The 25,114-nt window shown below is 44.8% G+C and overlaps 1 protein-coding gene across 2 annotated transcripts in view; it reads left to right on the top strand.

The window, feature by feature from the left end:
* Positions 1-25,114, top strand: part of LOC128690904 (uncharacterized) — an 87,971-nt gene that overhangs the window by 22,519 nt on the left and 40,338 nt on the right. The window contains exon 1 of one of the 2 annotated variants that reach the window (XM_070088320.1): positions 17,195-17,323. The exons of the other annotated variant lie outside the window; for it this stretch is intronic. Within the exon in view, the coding sequence (XP_069944421.1) occupies positions 17,210-17,323 (114 nt within the window). The 5' untranslated portion in view covers positions 17,195-17,209. Of the gene's footprint in view, positions 1-17,194; positions 17,324-25,114 lie in introns of those variants that run through there. 2 annotated transcript variants of the gene reach the window in all.

The raw sequence follows: 25,114 nt of genomic DNA, 5'->3' as shown, positions 1-25,114 counted from the left end.
GAATCACATGAGGGGTGAATGTATGTTATGTATTGCGTAACTCACAAATTACGTATTCTTCTCTGCCACTTCCATGACACTGCCATTCCCATGAGATGCTTGTAAACAATGTCTCTAACATGGCAGCCGTGGGCTAGGTCAGCCCCCCCACTCCATCCCTCGGTGTTGGATGTAACTCTCATCCCTCTCCACCCACCAGTATGGGCTGCACTCTCACCCTTCACCCAAGTCTCGTATTTTTTCCCACTTGCTGGCTTGTTGACCTAGAAGTAAGTAACCTGGGTTTTCATCAACTGTTAACATCCTGGATCTGAGGCCAGGAGCTGAGTCTCGGCCCCTGTAACCACAAATAGGCGAGTACAGCTTCAAGACAAGTCTCTGAGTCTTCTCCTTCTAGACTCCCTCCTCTAAGCTCCTTCTTTATAGAAATTCTGGAGCCGACCCTAACCGAAAATGTAGCAGTGTTAGATACTCCAGAGGTGGTAGAAAATAACTAGAACACAGGTTCTTCTAGTTACTTTCTAGTTATGAGCACAATTAAACAAAAACAATGGTCAGTAAATGTATAGAAGAGAGAGTGATGATCACACATGTTAACCACTGTGCACACCATGTATGTTAACCACTGTGCACACCATGTATGTTAACCACTGTGCAAACCATGTATGTTAACCACTGTGCACACCATGTATGTTAACCACTGTGCACACCATGTATGTTAACCACTGTGCAAACCATGTATGTTAACCACTGTGCACACCATGTATGTTAACCACTGTGCACACCATGTATGTTAACCACTGTGCACACCATGTATGTTAACCACTGTGCACACCATGTATGTTAACCACTGTGCACACCATGTATGTTAACCACTGTGCACACCATGTATGTTAACCACTGTGCACACCATGTATGTTAACCACTGTGCACACCATGTATGTTAACCACTGTGCACACCATGTATGTTAACCACTGTGCACACCATGTATGTTAACCACTGTGCAAACCATGTATGTTAACCACTGTGCACACCATGTATGTTAACCACTGTGCACACCATGTATGTTAACCACTGTGCACACCATGTATGTTAACCACTGTGCAAACCATGTATGTTAACCACTGTGCACACCATGTATGTTAACCACTGTGCACACCATGTATGTTAACCACTGTGCACACCATGTATGTTAACCACTGTGCACACCATGTATGTTAACCACTGTGCACACCATGTATGTTAACCACTGTGCACACCATGTATGTTAACCACTGTGCATACCATGTATGTTAACCACTGTGCACACCATGTATGTTAACCACTGTGCACACCATGCATGTTAACCACTGTGCACACCATGTATGTTAACCACTGTGCACACCATGCATGTTAACCACTGTGCACACCATGTATGTTAACCACTGTGCACACCATGTATGTTAACCACTGTGCACACCATGTATGTTAACCACTGTGCACACCATGTATGTTAACCACTGTGCATACCATGTATGTTAACCACTGTGCACACCATGTATGTTAACCACTGTGCACACCATGCATGTTAACCACTGTGCACACCATGTATGTTAACCACTGTGCACACCATGCATGTTAACCACTGTGCACACCATGTATGTTAACCACTGTGCACACCATGTATGTTAACCACTGTGCACACCATGTATGTTAACCACTGTGCACACCATGTATGTTAACCACTGTGCACACCATGTATGTTAACCACTGTGCACACCATGTATGTTAACCACTGTGCACACCATACATGTTAACCACTGTACACACCATGTATGTTAACCACTGTGCACACCATGTATGTTAACCACTGTACACACCATGCATGTTAACCACTGTGCACACCATGTATGTTAACCACTGTGCACACCATGTATGTTAACCACTGTGCACACCATGCATGTTAACCACTGTACACACCATGTATGTTAACCACTGTGCACACCATGTATGTTAACCACTGTGCACACCATGCATGTTAACCACTGTGCACACCATGTATGTTAACCACTGTGCACACCATGTATGTTAACCACTGTGCACACCATGTATGTTAACCACTGTGCACACCATGTATGTTAACCACTGTGCACACCATGTATGTTAACCACTGTGCACACCATGTATGTTAACCACTGTGCACACCATGTATGTTAACCACTGTGCATACCATGTATGTTAACCACTGTGCACACCATGTATGTTAACCACTGTGCACACCATGCATGTTAACCACTGTGCACACCATGTATGTTAACCACTGTGCACACCATGCATGTTAACCACTGTGCACACCATGTATGTTAACCACTGTGCACACCATGTATGTTAACCACTGTGCACACCATGTATGTTAACCACTGTGCACACCATGTATGTTAACCACTGTGCATACCATGTATGTTAACCACTGTGCACACCATGTATGTTAACCACTGTGCACACCATGCATGTTAACCACTGTGCACACCATGTATGTTAACCACTGTGCACACCATGCATGTTAACCACTGTGCACACCATGTATGTTAACCACTGTGCACACCATGTATGTTAACCACTGTGCACACCATGTATGTTAACCACTGTGCACACCATGTATGTTAACCACTGTGCACACCATGTATGTTAACCACTGTGCACACCATGTATGTTAACCACTGTGCACACCATGTATGTTAACCACTGTGCACACCATGTATGTTAACCACTGTGCACACCATGCATGTTAACCACTGTACACACCATGTATGTTAACCACTGTGCACACCATGTATGTTAACCACTGTGCACACCATGCATGTTAACCACTGTACACACCATGTATGTTAACCACTGTGCACACCATGTATGTTAACCACTGTGCACACCATGCATGTTAACCACTGTGCACACCATGTATGTTAACCACTGTACACACCATGCATGTTAACCACTGTGCACACCATGTATGTTAACCACTGTGCACACCATGTATGTTAACCACTGTGCACACCATGTATGTTAACCACTGTGCACACCATGTATGTTAACCACTGTGCACACCATGCATGTTAACCACTGTGCACACCATGTATGTTAACCACTGTGCACACCATGTATGTTAACCACTGTACACACCATGCATGTTAACCACTGTGCACACCATGTATGTTAACCACTGTGCACACCATGTATGTTAACCACTGTGCACACCATGCATGTTAACCACTGTACACACCATGTATGTTAACCACTGTGCACACCATGTATGTTAACCACTGTACACACCATGCATGTTAACCACTGTGCACACCATGTATGTTAACCACTGTGCACACCATGTATGTTAACCACTGTGCACACCATGCATGTTAACCACTGTACACACCATGTATGTTAACCACTGTGCACACCATGTATGTTAACCACTGTACACACCATGCATGTTAACCACTGTGCACACCATGTATGTTAACCACTGTGCACACCATGTATGTTAACCACTGTGCACACCATGCATGTTAACCACTGTACACACCATGTATGTTAACCACTGTGCACACCATGTATGTTAACCACTGTGCACACCATGCATGTTAACCACTGTGCACACCATGTATGTTAACCACTGTGCACACCATGTATGTTAACCACTGTACACACCATGCATGTTAACCACTGTGCACACCATGTATGTTAACCACTGTGCACACCATGTATGTTAACCACTGTACACACCATGCATGTTAACCACTGTGCACACCATGTATGTTAACCACTGTGCACACCATGTATGTTAACCACTGTGCACACCATGTAAAAAAAAGAACTAATATTGATCAAAACTCAGGAACTAAATAAGGAATAGCATAAATGTACAACGATATTAAAGAGTGTAGCTGTGTGTGTTAGTTACCATTTTGTCAAAGGCATTTGTCGATAAGGTACTTGGTGTGTGTGTGTGTGTGTGTGTGTGTGTGTGTGTGTGTGTGTGTGTGTGTGTGAGAGAGAGAGAGAGAGAGAGAGAGAGAGAGAGAGAGAGAGAGAGAGAGAGAGAGAGAGAGAGAGAGAGAGAGAGAGAGAGAGAGAGAGCGCTATAGTGTGTCAATACACAGTAATGATAGCCTCTACAGAGTAATGATGGCCTGACACTCGTCCAGTTCTCCCCGTCTAGTATCAGTCAGCCTACCTTGACTGATACTAGACGGTAAGTAGTTATGCTGACAATAGATAGTAACAATTTCAAACAATAACAATAACACCGGGAGTGAGGCGTATTTCTGCTCGAGTCATTACGCACAACGCCAGACTCTGGCGTCTGGCGTTGTGGGTAAAGCGCTGTGTACTCTGATGCAGAGTTTGCAGGTTCGAATCCTGCTCTGGACTGAGAGATAATGTTTCTAGATATATATTTATTGCTGGGTAAACAGAGCTGGCAGGTGTGGATAAACATGCCCATGCGTCTCCACTTGCCCGGGATCGAAGCCGGGTCCTTTCGGTTGAGAGCCGTGTGCTCCACATCTGAACTAATTTGAAGGGAGAGAAGAGGGAGACGGGGAGGAAAGTGCGAGGGAGAAATAGTGGTAGAGAGTAGAAGAGAAAGAGCGAGGATGAAAGAGAGTAGGGTAGAAAGAGAGAAGGGGTTGAGACTGGTGGGAAAGAGAGAGGGTGGTAAAGAGAAAAGGGGAGGAGGTGGGGGTAGAGAGGAAGATGGGGGGTGTTGAAGCGTAGGGAGCGAGAAGGGAAGGGGTAGAGAGGAGGGAGAAGAGGGGTGGTGGGGAGGAGGGATATCGGCGGAAGAGAGGAGACGGGGTGGAAAGGAGTGGGAGAGAGAGGTGATGGAAAAGAGGAAAAGGGGTGGTGGTGAGGTATAGGAGTGGAGAGGGGTGAGGGGAAAGGGTTATTGGAGACGGGTGAGGGATAGGGGTAGTGGAGATGGGTGAGGGATAGGGGTAGTGGAGATGGGTGAGGGATAGGGGTAGTGGAGATGGGTGAGGGATAGGGGTAGTGGAGATGGGTGAGGGATAGGGGTAGTGGAGATGGGTGAGGGATAGGGATAGTGGAGATGGGTGAGGGATAGGGGTAGTGGAGACGGGTGAGGGATAGGGGTAGTGGAGATGGGTGAGGGATAGGGATAGTGGAGATGGGTGAGGGATAGGGGTAGTGGAGACGGGTGAGGGATAGGGGTAGTGGAGATGGGTGAGGGATAGGGATAGTGGAGATGGGTGAGGGATAGGGGTAGTGGAGACGGGTGAGGGATAGGGATAGTGGAGATGGGTGAGGGATAGGGATAGTGGAGATGGGTGAGGGATAGGGGTAGTGGAGACGGGTGAGGGATAGGGGTAGTGGAGATGGGTGAGGGATAGGGGTAGTGGAGACGGGTGAGGGATAGGGGTAGTGGAGACGGGTGAGGGATAGGGGTAGTGGAGATGGGTGAGGGATAGGGGTAGTGGAGATGGGTGAGGGATAGGGGTAGTGGAGATGGGTGAGGGATAGGGGTAGTGGAGATGGGTGAGGGATAGGGGTAGTGGAGACGGGTGAGGGATAGGGGTAGTGGAGACGGGTGAGGGATAGGGGTAGTGGAGATGGGTGAGGGATAGGGGTAGTGGAGATGGGTGAGGGATAGGGGTAGTGGAGACGGGTGAGGGATAGGGGTAGTGGAGACGGGTGAGGGATAGGGGTAGTGGAGATGGGTGAGGGATAGGGGTAGTGGAGATGGGTGAGGGATAGGGGTAGTGGAGATGGATGAGGGATAGGGGTAGTGGAGATGGGTGAGGGATAGGAGTAGTGGAGATGGGTGAGGGATAGGGGTAGTGGAGATGGGTGAGGGATAGGAGTAGTGGAGATGGGTGAGGGATAGGGGTAGTGGAGATGGGTGAGGGATAGGGGTAGTGGAGATGGGTGAGGGATAGGAGTAGTGGAGATGGGTGAGGGATAGGGGTAGTGGAGATGGGTGAGGGATAGGAGTAGTGGAGATGGGTGAGGGATAGGATAGTAGTGGAGATGGGTGAGGGATAGGGATAGGGGTAGTGGAGATGGGTGAGGGATAGGGGTAGTGGAGATGGGTGAGGGATAGGAGTAGTGGAGATGGGTGAGGGATAGGGGTAGTGGAGATGGGTGAGGGATAGGAGTAGTGGAGATGGGTGAGGGATAGGGGTAGTGGAGATGGGTGAGGGAGGGGGGTGAAGACTTATTTGGTATCACCTTGACCGTCCTCTTCATCAAAACAATATTGTGTATTAAACTTTTTCTCTGTTAGGTAAGAAAAACTACGCCACTGAACAGTTTTCACGTTCCAACACCAAGAACTTCTTGAAGCCCAAAGTGAATCGTTCACTCGACACAGTAGAACGAAACTTCGAAACAAAAGATGCAACATGAACGTATATCAGGTTTTTTTTCTTGATCAAAGAGTTATAGCAGAATGAAAGAAATTACTTGCTGAAACTGTAAGCATGAAGACTGTAGAGTCATTTAAGAACCAGCTGGACAAGCAGTTTACAAACATAGGATTCAACTAGACACTATGTGAGGGCAAACTGCAATCAAGAGATTCCTGGTAGTAGCTGAGTAGTTACACCAGGACGAACAGTTATCAGTGAACAGCCGAAGTTAATAACAATAACAGTGGTAGTGATAGCAGTGGTGGTTGTGGTAATCACAGCAGTGGCCATCAGTATCCTGGTGTTTACTCCGTATTATTCACAAGTACAACTGGTGGTAACTAGAATTATAATCAATAATCACACTGTTGTGTGGGTAGCTGTGGAACATTATTAAAATGTAGAGATAATTCGTGGTTCATGTCTTCCATCCACGTCTCTCTTTCCTGTAAAATTTATGGCTCTTTAATATGGTTTGGTGTATCCCCCCCCCCCTCCATGTTTCGTGCCCTCAGTGACCGGAGGGACTGGAGTGTGGGGAGAGAGCCTTCTGTTTTATTATCCATTCCTCAAATATCCAGTTAATATATAATAGACCTTATTCATTTCAGTAGATAGCCTCGCTGTCGACTTCTTTTCGGCAGATAGCCTCGCTGTGGATTTCTTTTCAGTAGATAACCTCGTTGTCGACTTCTTTTCAGTAGATAACCTCGCTGTCGACTTCTTTTCAGTAGATAACCTCGTTGTCGACTTCTTTTCAGTAGATAACCTCGCTGTCGACTTCTTTTCAGTAGATAACCTCGCTGTCGACTTCTTTTCAGCAGATAGCCTCGCTGTGGTCGTCAGAGTTCTCTACTATCTATCTATCCCCATGTACTCACATGTACTTATTTATAATTCTTTAGCTTCTGCGGGGTTCCTTGTCCCTGGTCCTCAGTCCTCACCTCTCAATCTGTCTGTCTGGCCTTGGACTTTTATGCCTTGTGATCATGTCCTCCTTTTTCATGTCTCCGTGTCCTCATAAACTGAAAATTAAGTATTACAGGCATAAACATATATTAAGAAACACACAGTAAATTCGTAATAACCGTATACTGAAAGTAATTAGTAGTTCAAGATTTACCTGCCATCTTACATGTTCATGAGACAAAAAAAAAAAACCTGTGCTGCCAGCGTGCACAACTTTTATCAGGTTTCCGTTTCACACTCCTATGACCCTACAATAAAACTTCAGAAACAGGTGCTGTCTACCAATTATATCAACCCGTTTAACCTAACCTAATATAAAATATAAATATGTCCTCTGGTAACGCTCAGATATTGACGGTGGGAAAGCTGAGTGTAACAACTAACAATGGTGAGTGACATATACACTCATACAGGGTTCATGAGTAACACTGTTGATGTACCATGAGTATCACTGTTGATGAGTGACATCTACACTCATACAGAGCATGAGTAACACTGTTCATGTACCATGAGTGACATCTACACTCATACAGGGTCATGAGTAACACTGCTGATGTACCATGGGTAACACTGTTGATGAGTGACATCTACACTCATACAGAGCCATGAGTAACACTGTTGATGTACCATGAGTGACATCTACACTCATACAGGGCCATGAATAACACTGCTGATGCACCATAAGTGACATCTACACTCATACAGGGTCATGAGTAACACTGCTGATGTACCATGGGTAACACTGTTGATGAGTGACATCTACACTCATACAGAGCCATGAGTAACACTGTTGATGTACCATGAGTGACATCTACACTCATACAGGGTCATGAGTAACACTGCTGATGTACCATGGGTAACACTGTTGATGTACCATGGGTAACACTGTTGATGTACCATGAGTGACATCTACGCTCATACAGGGTTCATGAATAACACTGTTGATGTACCATGAGTGACATCTACACTCATACAGGGTCATGAGTAACACTGCTGATGTACCATGGGTAACACTGTTGATGAGTGACATCTACACTCATACAGAGCCATGAGTAACACTGTTGATGTACCATGAGTGACATCTACACTCATACAGGGTCATGAGTAACACTGCTGATGTACCATGAGTAACACTGCTGATGTACCATGGGTAACACTGTTGATGTACCACATTACTGGGGGTGAGAAAGACACAGGGAACATTTCCTCTGATGTTTCATCCAAAGAAAGAAACGTCTTAACAAAGCTTATAGTAGTGTAGAGCCGAGAATAATGAAGAAAAAAGACACTTAGCCCGTTACTGTGGCAACTGATAAAACTGCCCAGCACAATGGTGTCTTAACAAAAGTCGGTTCTACGTCGTGTGTCTTTTCTTGTCTGGCGTCCATGTGGCTGCGTCATTATAAATGATGTTTTGCAATTGCAAAAACACCCAGTTTGGTCCCCAGTACTCCATCAAATATAATGAGAGAGACTCCCAGTCTAGTGTTGTGTGTGTTGGCGGGCGCGCGCAGGAACGTGCAAATCTAGTTGCGTAAGTGTGTATGTGTAGTCACCTAGTTGTGGTTACAGGGGTCGATTCATAGCTCCTGGTCCCGCCTCTTCACTGGCCGCTGCTGGGTCACTCTCCCTGCACCTTGAGCTTTATCATACCTCTTCTTAAAGCTATGAATGGATCCTGCCTCCATTACATCGCTTCCCAAACTATTCCACTTCCTGCCTACTCTGTGACTGAAGAAATGCTTCCTAACATCTCTGTGATTCATCTGAGTCTTCAACTTCCAACTGTGTCCCCTTGTTGCTGTGTCCCAACTCTGGAACATTCTCTGTCCACCATGTCAATTCCTCTCAGTATTTTGTTATCATGTGTGTGTGTGTGTGTGTGTGTGTGTGTGTGTGTGTGTGTGTGTGTGTGTGTGGATGCGAGTGACGTTATTGATCTTGTGGCCCTGCGTGTCGGGGGTGTGTTGGGGGTGTGTCTCCGAGCTGCACGCTGAGAGGCCGAGCCGACAGGAGGTGCGGCCAGGGGAGGGGTCCAGGAGGAGAAATTATGGGGGATATTGGAGGAAAGGAGGGGTTGGGGGGACGTTCCCAGTGACCCACACGCAGCTCCTCTCCTTCCGTGTACCTGCTCCTTCCACCTGCCGTGGCCACCTGTCTTCTTATGGTGGTATGGATTCAGGGTTGAGTCTCGGCTCCTGGACCCCTCGTCTCAACTGCTCACGAACGGTCGCGCTCTGTTTCTGGCCTCGTGAGCCCTCTAATACCTACTCTTATAACTGTATTGACTCTCCCCCCATGGTCTGAGACCGGGGCGCAGGGGCAATGATCCCCAGTACTGCTAAGAGATACGGAAAGTTTTCCTAGGATAACCACACAAAACAAAAATGGTATTATTTATTTCTAGTATTCCATAATTAAAAATAATATTAGAAATAACCAATAAAATAATTTGTAAACCACAGTTATTGTTTACAACACCAGTACATCCCTCCAGGACGTGATGATAGTAGTACTGGTGGTACTCATGTAGACTCTGTCACTCTAACACCCTAAGATCCAGTTTGCTTCTTATTTAGGTATTTACGAAGGGATGTCTTTTTAAGTAGTTGTCCAAATCTTTTTGTTTTCTCCCCCAAGGTCGGTTTATAATTGAGAATGCGCTGGTGTACTATAATCAAGGAAAGGTTGATGTAACCACTGACATGTGCAGGCGCCCTCGGGTCACTCTTACATTCTTATATACAATCTTATATACACTCTAATATACACTCTTACACTCTTATATACACTCATACATACACTCTTACATAGACTATTCCTGGATTTGATGCCCATGTGATAGCCTGAGGCAAGCTTCCGATTGACTTCAAAAGTTCAGTGCTGGTGTAGCTACTTAACAAGAGGAGTATGATTGTTACTGTAGTTTGTAGGTGTTAATTTACTATATTTAAAAGTGGTGTGGTATTATTACCCGTAAGATAACTGAAGTAGGAATGTTGTGAACTGTATAAATCAGTAATGATCTCAAAGTGAGATAAACATTCTTGGTTTTACTCTGCATGTACTTATACTCTCGCTTATACTTACTCTGTAACTTTATTTTTTTTTATTTTCATTGTTTTTTATTCTTTCATTTAGAGTTGAATATCATTTTCTCTCTCTCTCTCTCTCTCTCTCTCTCTCTCTCTCTCTCTCTCTCTCTCTCTCTCTCTCTCTCTCTCTCTCTCTCTCTCTCTCTCTCTCTCTCTTTCTTTCTTTCTCTCTCCCCTCCTCTCTCTTCCCACTCCCTCTCTCTCTTCCCCCTCTCCCTCTCTTCCCCCTCTCACTCTCTTCCCCTGTCTCTCTTCCTCCCTCTCTCTTCCACTCTCTCTCTTCCCCCTCTCTCTTCCCCCTCTCTCTCTCTCCCCCGCCCTCTCTGCCCCCCGGGTTCCTCCTCCTCCCTGCCACTAGGTAACTTCACCTGGGTTACTAGGGACCGCTGGTTCAACTAGTTTTTGTCTAAGTTAACCTCGTCTCACCGTCTTCTAAAAATTAAACTTTTTTCGTTCTAAACATTACGGTTACGTCAAGAAAAAAATTATGCCTAATAAATCCATTTTCGTTCTCTTAATGTATTATTTCTCAACCTCTAAGCTGCTCTATTAAATATTTTATAATTTCTTTCTTTTTTTTTTAAATTTAATGTAAGATTTTTAATGTTTTTAGTATATTTTTTCGCATGTGTTAATTTATCCGTCGGGAAAAAATCAGGTGATGTCAGTCGTATAATATTATGTCCAGTTCTATGGCTGTGAAAGACATAAGGGCCGCCAGCAGCAACAGCCTGGTTGACCAGGCAAGCACCAAACAAGCCTGGGAGTAGAAAAACTCGAAACTCATCAAAGATAAATCATAAAAGATAACAGTAGTGTCGTCTTGGCTCTAACTGGGTGATGGATGATCACACTGTTCTTGTTCTGTAGTTTACTGTAGCTTCTAAGCTGCCTTCGATGACTACTCTCGCCTGAGACTACATAACGACTCAGGAGTAACAGTGGTGTGGGCTGCCGCCCAAGGCGTTTGAACTGGGGTCAGCATCTGTGACTCCAACATTCCCAAGCTGTGGGAGTGTAAGGGTTATAGGGTGGGTATATATGGCAGTATAAGTTTATGTAACAACCGTTACACTTCCACAGCCTGGGAATGTTGGGGTCACAGATACTGACCCCAGTTCAAACGCCTTGGGCGGCAGCCCTCTCAGGATCATTCTTGTCTTCTCACTAGTGATGTCTCTAGCACTTTAAGACAAATCACATGCTAACCTCCCTACAGTGCCCCGTGGCCTGGTGGCAAAATCTCTCGCTTCACACGGTGATGTCCGGGTTCGATTCCCGGCAAAGGGGTGAAAACACTAGGCGTGTTTCCTTACACAGTTGTCCATGTTCACCCATCAATAATAATGGGTGCCTGGGTGTTAGTGGACTGGTGTAGGTCGCATCCTGGGACAAAACTGACCTAATTTGCCCGAAATGCTCTGCATAATAAGGGACTTTCTATATAGTAGTATGTCATTGGTGTCAGCTAGGGCTGTATATACTTTGTACTTGTAGTAAATAAAGATATTATTATTATTATTTATAAATATACCTAGTTGGATGAATCTTACTATAGCCAGCTGATCCAGTGGCTTACGCTCTGGCCTGCAGTTTTACGACTCACTTGTCGAGTGCTCGATCCCCACCCGTACCGTGGTTTATATGCAACTGTGTCAATACGATTTCGTGAATCACCGAATCACGGTCAGACGGCAGATCCATGTTCACTGATAAACCACAGAACAAGAGCAGTGTGATCTTCCACCTATCACTCAACCAACGAACACTATAAGAGCCAGCACGACAAAAATGGTGGCAGTAGTGGAACAAATTTCCAAACGAAATCATTACAACGAACACTGGGTAGCTTTATAATTAGGTTACATACACGAGCAAGAATGGCTGGATGCCAGTAGGCGAGGTGTAGCATGGGTCAGTAGGCCTACTGTGGTCGGTGCTATCTTTACAGTCACATCTTACACAGAAGAGCACCACACAGCTCTCATCCCTTCCAAAACAAGTCATGAGTGGTCATTTATTCTATGATTGTAGCAGAGTTTCAGCTCGGAGTATCGTCTCCCAGCAGTGCAACTTGGGATCAGCCTCTGCAGTGCCCTGCTTAAGTCTCCCAGCTTACACTGACAGATTTTTAACACTTTTTCTTATATTTGTGCCTCCTGAGAGGCTAGTTTCTTGTGCACATTATGTTCATCCTGTGTATAACCCATCCCGTGTGACGGAATGTGACAGGGAAACTTAGCTAGATATTGAAAATTAGAAACATGTGCAACATCTGGATACCTTTATTATAGACTTTTCGCCAACTAGTGGCTTTATCAAGACAAATTCAAGGATATAATTAGAAGACAGTAGAACTATATACAAAAGATGAGGTAATCAGTCCCTCAGCCTTGGAGTTGGCGAAGAGCATCGTACGGTGCTGTATTGTACACTATTCATGTACATAGCTAGCTTTTTTTTCCCGGTGTGTAACTCATATAGAATAAGTAGCAGCAGCACACTGCCGATATATCCAACTTTGCTAGAAAAAGGGTGTAGGTTTTGTCCCCCGAGACGCTGCTACACAGCAGCCACTCTATCACCATCCTTGTATTACACTCAGTGAGCTCAGGTTGCATCTAGGAGATTAACTTACTGTTGGAGGATGGCTGGTTAGTGATGGTGGTTGTGACTGGGTGGTGATGGTGGTGGAGATGACTGGTTGGTGATGGTGGTGACTGGTAGGTGATGGTGGTGGTGACTGGTAGGTGATGGTGGTGGAGATGACTGGTTGGTGATGGTAGTGGTGACTGGTCGGTGATGGTGGTGGAGATAATTGGTTGGTGATGGTGGTGGTGACTGGTAGGTGATGGTGGTGGCGACTGGTAGGTGATGGTGGTGGTGACTGGGTGGTGATGATGGTGGAGATGACTGGTTGGTGATGGTAGTGGTGACTGGGTGGTGATGATGGTGGAGATGACTGGTTGGTGATGGTGGTGGAGATAACTGGTTGGTGATGGTGGTGGTGACTGGTAGGTGATGGTGGTGGAGATGACTGGTTGATGAAAGTGGTGGAGATAACTGGTTGGTGATGGTAGTTGTGACTGGTAGGTGATGGTGGAGGAGATGACTGGTTAATGAAAGTGGTGGAGATGACTGGTTGGTGATGGTAGTGGTGACTGGTAGGTGATGGTGGTGGAGATTACTGGTTGATGATGGTGATGGAGATGACTGGTTGGTGATGATGGTGGTGACTGGTAGGTGATGGTGGTGATGACTGGTTGATGATGGCGATGGAGAAGACTGGTTGGTGATGATGGTGGTGACTGGTTGGTGATGGTGGTGGAGATGACTGGTTGGTGATGATGGTGGTGAATGGTTGGTGATGGTGACTGGTTGATAAAGCGTCATCTACGACCCCAGTACTGTGGTAACCTCACTAAGGCTGTTGACTATAATCAAATACCCTCAGTATATCTTCGCTATGTTCACTGTCGCAGGGTGCCCGCCTCACTCACCTACAATATACGTAATGCTGTTCTCACCTCACCAACACTCTCTCTCTTATTCACTTCAACACGGTCTTGTCACGTTTTGATTGAATAAAATCGTCATAAATTGATTCTATAAACCCCAGTTTGTATAAGTCCCGGTGGCCTGGTGGCTAAAGCTCCCGCTTCACACACGGAGGGCCCGGGTTCGATTCCCGGCGGGTGGAAACATGCGACACGTTTCCTTACACCTGTTGTCCTGTTCACCTAGCAGCAAATAGGTACCTGGGTGTTAGTCGACTGGTGTGGGTCGCATCCTGGGGGACAAGATTAAGGACCCCAATGGAAATAAGTTAGACAGTCCTCGATGACGCACTGACTTTCTTGGGTTATCCTGGGTGGCTAACCCTCCGGGGTTAAAAATCCGAACGAAATCTTATCTTATCTAATCTTATCTTATCTTCTCCGTCAATCAAGTCTTTACTTACCTTACAAGAATTAAAGACTTGATATAAAACTCTTCTCAGTACTGAAAACTCATTAAAGGTAGATCATACTACAGCACTTGCTTTTGAGATTGGAATGGAAGCCTGTTAAACGTTTTGCACTCTGACAGGATTGCTGATCCTTACTTTCTTCCTCTTGAACTAGTGTAAGATGGCAGGTATATTTTACAAACTCGTATTTTACATTCAGTATACACTTATCTTTACCACAGTGGCATATATTTCTGCCGAACATCAGCAGAGTCAGTACACTCACACAACTCAACCTTAATTAGTCCAGTGACTAGCCTCACAAAATATCCTACGTTCATTTTAATTCGTTATGTTTACTTAAGGCGTATTAGGTTGAACTAGTTTAGAATACGTAAATCTATAATAGAAGCGCAAGTTTAACGGCAAATAAGTAAATTAGAAAAGCGTGCAACATATAAACGTTCATATTTGAACGTTTACCCCATCTTGCTCTGAGACTGGGCTTAATGTTGCAACCTATCCTCTTACGAGGCACCAGACGTTCATTTCCTAATACTTCACGTAATCTTACAGATATTATTTCCCCCAATTTAAGTTACATATCAAGTAACCACAGGTAAGAAAATATACGTCTGGTGTTGAGGTGGCCGAGCGCAATCAGGAAATGTTTAAATCTCAACGATTATAATTTGTAGTGCGACAATGGCTTCAAGAATGGTGTCTGGTTACCGGAGAATGGATTTAAGTTTGGTCAGTGGGAGGTGTGGAGACAGCCAGGGTCAGGCCAGGTTGTGTCTCTTCTGAAGAGCCGGACACTCGACAACAATTAACAGACACAATAGTCATAGTCAAAAATATTCTCATTTCTCGCTAGATTGTGTTAGTATTTATACTAGTGTTTACTGACCAACACCCAGTGCTGTATTTTTTTGTGAACTGAGACCACACTCATGTCACAATGAAGATCATTTACCCTCTGGCACAGGATAAGACCCCCACAGTTAATGAGATACATTCATCCCCCCCCCCCCTCTCTCTCTCTCTCTCTCTCTCACACACACATTATCTTGACAATCCCCGCCTCCACCACTCCCTTCTATCTCTTTCTCTTACTTCCCCTCCCTCCTACTCTGCCTCACCCACCCCACCATCTGCCACAACCTATACATATAATATAAGGTCCTGCTGTTGCCTCCCCTCACCCCAAGTCACCCTAACATCCACTCTCACGCATCACCCTCTAAACATTACTAACTCTTCCGTACATTCTCGTTGGCTCTCTTTTAACCACATTCTTCTATTTTTTTTCAACCAATTCCCCCCCCCTTCCCCACCGAAGTTAACCTCTCCTGGTATCTTCATTCTCATCACTACCCTAACCCCTTCTATTTCCTCCCCTTTTCCCTTACCTGCAGCCTTTCTGGGCAACATGCCAGTGTGTAATCACATTCCGGTTCTGTTGGACGTATTAAAGTGTTTGATGAAACGTGCCCTGATCTCAGAAGGCTGTGACAAGCCGGATCTTGGTCAGTAGCTGGACAGGTTCCTGGTGTGCTCAGCCTCGGCAACTGGTGAGTTTACCCTCGCCGATCTTAGCCGCATTCCAGAGCCTCTCAGTGACTACAAGTTTCGACAATAATGACATCAAAGAGGATCCCTTTGAAAGTGTAATCGCAGGTGTTACAACAACAGGGTAAAAGAAAGCATAAAATACCGCAAGTGTGAAATAAGATATGCTCGTAGATGTCTAGAGCAACACCCAGACAACGCATGACAGGCAAAACAATGCAGACAAACAACAATTTTGTTGGGACAGACGCATTTAAATGCAGAACAAAATTTTTATCGAGACGACGTTTCGCCTTCTCCAAATGACCTGAAAAAACTTGTTACACGGACGTTTCACATGTTACTGAGATGAAATGGCGTTTTAAAAGTTTTATTCTGTATTTGTGTATATTTCAACCAGTTTATTACATCGTGGGGAAGGTTACCTGCAGTTGCTACCGATTGGGCGAGGGGGTTACCGTTCCTGCAGTTCGGTTCCAGACCAGGCTTCCTGGTTGCTAGCCTGATCTATCAGGCTGTTGAAGCCTGCTGAAAGAAGTCGCACGTCTAGTAAAAAGTTCTCACTCGAAATAAAAAAAAATTGCTCTCTGATTACTGAGCTTTCCTTCCCCAAACAAAAATCAAGTACCCCAACATACTATTACCAAGATGCAGGTCAAGACTGGCCCGGGGGATCACCAGAGCAAACCTGAAAGAGTCCAGTGCAAACAGCTGAGCAACCATGGGAACACGAATGAGGTAACAGACAGAGAAGCCAACAAGAAGAGTCACATGTAAAAGTTAAATAAACTCAGGCAACAGAACTCTAGAAGTTGTACAGTGGAAGTAAGGATTGCGCAAAACAAACACTTCACGAAGGAGCCGTCATCAAAAAAGATGATGGGCAAAAAAAGCACCATGAGGACGGCAGGGCAGCAACAATATTCACTGTCACACCAGACGGGGTGGGTCAGGGGGATGCATGATACTTGTACCTCATTCCATCTTGAGTACAAGGGTTAACAACCCGGACCATTACTTGGGGTATGGGGAGGGTGGAGTGTTTGGCTCCATCTATGCATCTTATAAATAGATGTCTACCAGAATATGAACGTCTATAAACAGCCAGTATATGAAAATGAAACTGGATTTGTTTTTAATGGCCTCGCTTGGACTACTGCTAATTTTGGGTGATTAAATTATGTGCAGCATCACGTTGTGTACCCAGCGAGACTACTTGATGCCGACGACCGCCATACAGGAGAGTTACTGGAGGAGGTGCAGCACCTCACCCCGAGACAGGGCCAGGCTCCACACCAACTTTCTCTTCATGGGAGGCGACGCCTTGAAACCGGTAAAGGATTAACAATTATTTTCTCTCCCTCAAAAGGTTTTCATTTAGAACTTGAGAATGGCTCATTCCATCGGCTTCAAATGTTCAAACCCTGTATACTGTTAACTAGGGAAGGGTTCATTCAACTGTTGGCATGTGCAGAGGCCCTCTGATTAATTATATATAGACCATTCCGATTCTGATTACGTGCAATAACTTGAGAAAGCCTCTTGTGATCGGCTTTAAACTTCCATCACTGATGTATCGTACCTAAAAGAAGGTGAACTCGTCGTCAATGTGTGAAGAAAAAAACACTATCTTAAAATCCACCCCAAGTGGTCAGGTCACTTAACCTTTCTCACTTGTCCTCTCTACCAACAACCTTTTCTTTTGCTCTTTCTTATCCCAGTCCTTCCCCTCCCTATTCTTGTCATCCCTCTTATGCCCAAAAGAAAAAAAAGTCGGGGTTGTTGTCGGAGTATAGGTGGCAGTTTTATTTTAAAATATTGGCTGGTCTACAATAACGCATGAAACTTACTTACGTAAGTTTCATGCGTTATTGTAGACCAGCACTACAAAGCGTAGTTTCTGTAGTGTTTGAGAATATTGTATCCGGGTGTGATGACCACATCTAAGTAACTGCTAGTCGTCAGCAGAGCGCAGCATTACTGTTCAAATGATGTGCTTACGATGCTGCTTCTTTAAACATCACGGTAGGCGTGACTGCTGACCCACCAACCACAACTTTCTTAACCTGTGTATATATGCATACATAACCTTTGGTAACTGTGACTGTAACAGTAGAATTAATTAAAGCTTATGGAGCCCGTCTCTCTATAACTGTTGAATGTTTCTGTGGGGTTTGTGTCCCCTACTTTCCTGAGTGTGTGCCACCTGCTTCTGATATTTGCAAATAACCCGCATTTAACTAAAAGGGGGAACTTATGACAACATTTCAGTCCGTGCTGAACCATGGTTAAGTCACAAGTCAAGTCAGTCGTGCCTTGACAACGGCCCAGGATGCACCCAAAATCTCGTAATACGTTCCCTCTCCTAAGCTCGGGTTATTTGTGAATTGTTGCAGCCACATTACTGCCACTCTTGTTCTTTCCTCTCATCTTCCCTCAAGGCTGCTGCTGCCTACATGCTGCTGTAGGGCTCCTCATCCTAGACCTACTTTCTTCCTCCGATCAAACTTTACTACCTCGTATTCCCGAGGTGCTATATGACCCCTACGGATTAATCGTTTCTCCATAAATTTAATGATAATAATAATATTATTAAGAAGAAAAAGAAGTAACTACGGTTGTCAAAATAAAGAGATAATGTAAATTTTCACTTTGTACACAGCTGCAAGTGTATTATTCATCAATGATCAATACGGATTTAGCAAATCCACACGAATGTAACTAATAATTATTCACTAATAATATAAAGTCTAGTTTCCATAGAAAGTTATTTAAGATTTATGAGTCAAAATTGTCATACTTAGAACCCTTGGTTATGCAGAGCATGTCGAGCAGTCTGTATTACTCTCGTCCCCCAGGGTGCGACCCACAACAGCAGGTTAACACCCAGGCGCCTACTTACTGTTAGGTGAACAGGGACCGCAGGTGTAAGGAATCATGCCCAACGTTTCACCCGTGCCGGGAATGGATCCCGGACCCTCAGTATGTGAGGCGAGGACGCTACCAACCAAGCCACCATTCCCAGGACTGACGGGAAGATCACGAATATAACTGGAAAGCATTTAAAATTATTTAACTGTATTAGAGTTAAACATTGTCTCTACGTCCACAGCAGGACTCGAACCTGCTAACTCTGTATCAGAGTTCACAGTACTTTACCACGAGACTAGACCTGCGAATAAGTATATCTAGTCTCGTGGTAAAGTACTGTGAACTCTGATACAGAGTTAGCAGGTTCGAGTCCTGCTGTGGACGTAGAGACAATGTTTGTAAATAATTTCGCCTGTTTGCGAATTGTTAAGCATTAGAGCTAAAACAATATTGGTGGTGCCTCAAGGTGGTACATGGCCCCTCCCTCCCTCCCTCGTCCATAAACCTCTCCCCTACCCATCCTTCCTTTCATATCCTTCCCATTCCCATTCCCATTCTCTCATAACCCTATCCCTCCATCCTTCCCTACCCTCACTTTACCATTCCCCCCATCCGCCTCTTTCCCACCCACACCATCTTTGCCTCTCTATCCTTCCATCTATCCCCGCTCTCTCCTTCCCCTCCTCTCCCTATCAGCCCTATCCTTCCCCTGGCTCCAGGACTATTATTAAGACTAGCAGTAAACGCAAATCTTATGACGTCATTTGATGTAACAACAACAGTTCACGAGGCCAGTGTACCACTGCACCACCATTCTCGAGGCCAGTGTGCCACAGCACTACCATTCTCGAGACCAGTGTACCACTGCACCACCATTCTCGAGACCAGTGTACCACTGCACCACAGTTCACGAGGCCAGTGTACCACTGCACCACCATTCTCGAGGCCAGTGTACCACAGCACCACCATTCTCGAGACCAGTGTACCACTGCACCACCATTCTCGAGACCAGTGTACCACTGCACCACAGTTCACGAGGCCAGTGTACCACTGCACCACCATTCTCGAGGCCAGTGTACCACAGCACCACCATTCTCGAGACCAGTGTACCACAGCGCCACCATTCGCGAGGCCAGTGTACCACTGCGCTACCATTCGCGAGGCCAGTGTACCACTGCGCCACCATTGTCGAGGCCAGTGTACCACAGCACCACCATTCTCGAGGCCAGTGTACCACAGCACCACCATTCTCGAGGCCAGTGTACCACAGCACCACCATTCTCGAGGCCAGTGTACCACAGCACCACCATTCTCGAGGCCAGTGTACCACAGCACCACCATTCGCGAGGCCAGTGTGCCACTGCGCCACCATTCTCGAGGTCAGTGTACCACTGCGCCACCATTCTCGAGGCCAGTGTACCACAGCACCACCATTCTCGAGGCCAGTGTACCACAGCACCACCATTCTCGAGGCCAGTGTGCCACTGCGCCACCATTCTCGAGGCCAGTGTACCACAGCACCACCATTCTCGAGGCCAGTGTACCACAGCACCACCATTCTCGAGGCCAGTGTACCACAGCACCACCATTCTCGAGGCCAGTGTACCACTGTGCCACCATTCTCGAGGCCAGTGTACCACAGCACCACCATTCTCGAGGCCAGTGTACCACAGCACCACCATTCTCGAGGCCAGTGTACCACAGCACCACCATTCTCGAGGCCAGTGTACCACAGCACCACCATTCTCGAGGCCAGTGTACCACAGCACCACCATTCTCGAGGCCAGTGTACCACAGCACCACCATTCGCGAGGCCAGTGTACCACAGCACCACCATTCTCGAGGTCAGTGTACCACTGCGCCACCATTCTCGAGGCCAGTGTACCACAGCACCACCATTCTCGAGGCCAGTGTACCACAGCACCACCATTCTCGAGGCCAGTGTGCCACTGCGCCACCATTCTCGAGGCCAGTGTACCACAGCACCACCATTCTCGAGGCCAGTGTACCACAGCACCACCATTCTCGAGGCCAGTGTACCACAGCACCACCATTCTCGAGGCCAGTGTACCACTGTGCCACCATTCTCGAGGCCAGTGTACCACAGCACCACCATTCTCGAGGCCAGTGTACCACAGCACCACCATTCTCGAGGCCAGTGTACCACAGCACCACCATTCTCGAGGCCAGTGTACCACTGTGCCACCATTCTCGAGGCCACAGTAAGGCCATTATTCAGCATCAAGTCTGCCAGTTCTTCACTTCCTGCTTATTTTGATGTTAAGTCTCATTAGCAAACACACGCAATGGGATATTTACATTGTGACTTTATCGTCCTGCGAATGTATAAATAATATATATATATATATATATATATATATATATATATATATATATATATATATATATATATATGTCGTGCCGAATATCAAGAACTCATTTAAAATTAAGTCCTTTCTAAAATTTTCTCTTATACGTTTAAAGATATATTTTTTCATTAATGTTGATGTAAAAATTTATAATTTTGCACCAAAAGGAACTTAGAAAACTTACCTAGCCTTATTATAACAAGCGCAATTTATTTTAGCCTAACCTAACTAAATATATTTTAGATTTGTTTACAGTAATTTAATACTAAACAAACACAGTGAAATATATTTTTCTCGTTAGGTTCAGAATGATTTTGGCGAAATTATTGCATACACAAATTTTCACTTGTCCTATATAGCAAGATGAACGTTGCTATTTAAGCCAAGATCGCAAGTTCTGCCTATTCGGCACGACATACATATATATATATATACATATATATATATATACATATATATATATATATATTATATAATATATATATATATATATATATTATAGGTAGTAGGTTGGTAGACAGCAACCACCCAGGGAAGTACTACCGTCCTGCCAGATGACTGTGAAACAAAAACCTGTAACTGTTTTGCATGATGGTAGGATTGCTGGTTTCTTTTTCTGTCTCATAAACACGCTAAGATAACAGGGATATCTTGCTACTCCTACTTACACTTTGGTCACACTTCACAGACACGCACATGCATATATATATATACATACATCTAGGTTTTTCTCCTTTTTCTAAATAGCTCTTGTTCTTTTTTATTTCTTCTATTGTCCATGGGGAAGTGGAAAAGAATCTTTCCTCCGTAAGCCATGCGTGTCGTATGAGGCGACTAAAATGCCGGGAGCAATGGGCTAGTAACCCCTTCTCCTGTATACAATTACTAAAAAAGAGAAGAAGAAAAACTTTATAAAACTGGGTTGCTTAAATGTGCGTGGATGTAGTGCGGATGACAAGAAACAGATGATTGCTGATGTTATGAATGAAAAGAAGTTGGATGTCCTGGCCCTAAGCGAAACAAAGCTGAAGGGGGTAGGAGAGTTTCAGTGGGGGGAAATAAATGGGATTAAATCTGGAGTATCTGAGAGAGTTAGAGCAAAGGAAGGGGTAGCAGTAATGTTAAATGATCAGTTATGGAAGGAGAAAAGAGAATATGAATGTGTAAATTCAAGAATTATGTGGATTAAAGTAAAGGTTGGATGCGAGAAGTGGGTCATAATAAGCGTGTATGCACCTGGAGAAGAGAGGAATGCAGAGGAGAGAGAGAGATTTTGGGAGATGTTAAGTGAATGTATAGGAGCCTTTGAACCAAGTGAGAGAGTAATTGTGGTAGGGGACTTGAATGCTAAAGTAGGAGAAACTTTTAGAGAGGGTGTGGTAGGTAAGTTTGGGGTGCCAGGTGTAAATGATAATGGGAGCCCTTTGATTGAACTTTGTATAGAAAGGGGTTTAGTTATAGGTAATACATATTTTAAGAAAAAGAGGATAAATAAGTATACACGATATGATGTAGGGCGAAATGACAGTAGTTTGTTGGATTATGTATTGGTAGATAAAAGACTGTTGAGTAGACTTCAGGATGTACATGTTTATAGAGGGGCCACAGATATATCAGATCACTTTCTAGTTGTAGCTACACTGAGAGTAAAAGGTAGATGGGATACAAGGAGAATAGAAGCATCAGGGAAGAGAGAGGTGAAGGTTTATAAACTAAAAGAGGAGGCAGTTAGGGTAAGATATAAACAGCTATTGGAGGATAGATGGGCTAATGAGAGCATAGGCAATGGGGTCGAAGAGGTATGGGGTAGGTTTAAAAATGTAGTGTTAGAGTGTTCAGCAGAAGTTTGTGGTTACAGGAAAGTGGGTGCAGGAGGGAAGAGGAGCGATTGGTGGAATGATGATGTAAAGAGAGTAGTAAGGGAGAAAAAGTTAGCATATGAGAAGTTTTTACAAAGTAGAAGTGATGCAAGGAGGGAAGAGTATATGGAGAAAAAGAGAGAAGTTAAGAGAGTGGTGAAGCAATGTAAAAAGAGAGCAAATGAGAGAGTGGGTGAGATGTTATCAACAAATTTTGTTGAAAATAAGAAAAAGTTTTGGAGTGAGATTAACAAGTTAAGAAAGCCTAGAGAACAAATGGATTTGTCAGTTAAAAATAGGAGAGGAGAGTTATTAAATGGAGAGTTAGAGGTATTGGGAAGATGGAAGGAATATTTTGAGGAATTGTTAAATGTTGATGAAGATAGGGAAGCTGTGATTTCGTGTATAGGGCAAGGAGGAATAACATCTTGTAGGAGTGAGGAAGAGCCAGTTGTGAGTGTGGGGGAAGTTCGTGAGGCAGTAGGTAAAATGAAAGGGGGTAAGGCAGCCGGGATTGATGGGATAAAGATAGAAATGTTAAAAGCAGGTGGGGATATAGTTTTGGAGTGGTTGGTGCAATTATTTAATAAATGTATGGAAGAAGGTAAGGTACCTAGGGATTGGCAGAGAGCATGCATAGTTCCTTTGTATAAAGGCAAAGGGGATAAAAGAGAGTGCAAAAATTATAGGGGGATAAGTCTGTTGAGTGTACCTGGTAAAGTGTATGGTAGAGTTATAATTGAAAGAATTAAGAGTAAGACGGAGAATAGGATAGCAGATGAACAAGGAGGCTTTAGGAAAGGTAGGGGGTGTGTGGACCAGGTGTTTACAGTGAAACATATAAGTGAACAGTATTTAGATAAGGCTAAAGAGGTCTTTGTGGCATTTATGGATTTGGAAAAGGCGTATGACAGGGTGGATAGGGGGGCAATGTGGCAGATGTTGCAAGTGTATGGTGTAGGAGGTAGGTTACTGAAAGCAGTGAAGAGTTTTTACGAGGATAGTGAGGCTCAAGTTAGAGTATGTAGGAAAGAGGGAAATTTTTTCCCAGTAAAAGTAGGCCTTAGACAAGGATGTGTGATGTCACCGTGGTTGTTTAATATATTTATAGATGGGGTTGTAAGAGAAGTAAATGCGAGGGTCTTGGCAAGAGGCGTGGAGTTAAAAGATAAAGAATCACACACAAAGTGGGAGTTGTCACAGCTGCTCTTTGCTGATGACACTGTGCTCTTGGGAGATTCTGAAGAGAAGTTGCAGAGATTGGTGGATGAATTTGGTAGGGTGTGCAAAAGAAGAAAATTAAAGGTGAATACAGGAAAGAGTAAGGTTATGAGGATAACAAAAAGATTAGGTGATGAAAGATTGAATATCAGATTGGAGGGAGAGAGTATGGAGGAGGTGAACGTATTCAGATATTTGGGAGTGGACGTGTCAGCAGATGGGTCTATGAAAGATGAGGTGAATCATAGAATTGATGAGGGAAAAAGAGTGAGTGGTGCACTTAGGAGTCTGTGGAGACAAAGAACTTTGTCCTTGGAGGCAAAGAGGGGAATGTATGAGAGTATAGTTTTACCAACGCTCTTATATGGGTGTGAAGCGTGGGTGATGAATGTTGCAGCGAGGAGAAGGCTGGAGGCAGTGGAGATGTCATGTCTGAGGGCAATGTGTGGTGTGAATATAATGCAGAGAATTCGTAGTTTGGAAGTTAGGAGGAGGTGCGGGATTACCAAAACTGTTGTCCAGAGGGCTGAGGAAGGGTTGTTGAGGTGGTTCGGACATGTAGAGAGAATGGAGCGAAACAGAATGACTTCAAGAGTGTATCAGTCTGTAGTGGAAGGAAGGCGGGGTAGGGGTCGGCCTAGGAAGGGTTGGAGGGAGGGGGTAAAGGAGGTTTTGTGTGCGAGGGGCTTGGACTTCCAGCAGGCATGCGTGAGCGTGTTTGATAGGAGTGAATGGAGACAAATGGTTTTTAATACTTGACGTGCTGTTGGAGTGTGAGCAAAGTAACATTTATGAAGGGATTCA

The sequence above is a fragment of the Cherax quadricarinatus genome, chromosome 24 (genome assembly GCF_038502225.1).
Source record: "Cherax quadricarinatus isolate ZL_2023a chromosome 24, ASM3850222v1, whole genome shotgun sequence".
Lineage (NCBI taxonomy): Eukaryota > Metazoa > Arthropoda > Malacostraca > Decapoda > Parastacidae > Cherax > Cherax quadricarinatus.
This window is presented reverse-complemented; position numbering and strand designations above follow the sequence as displayed.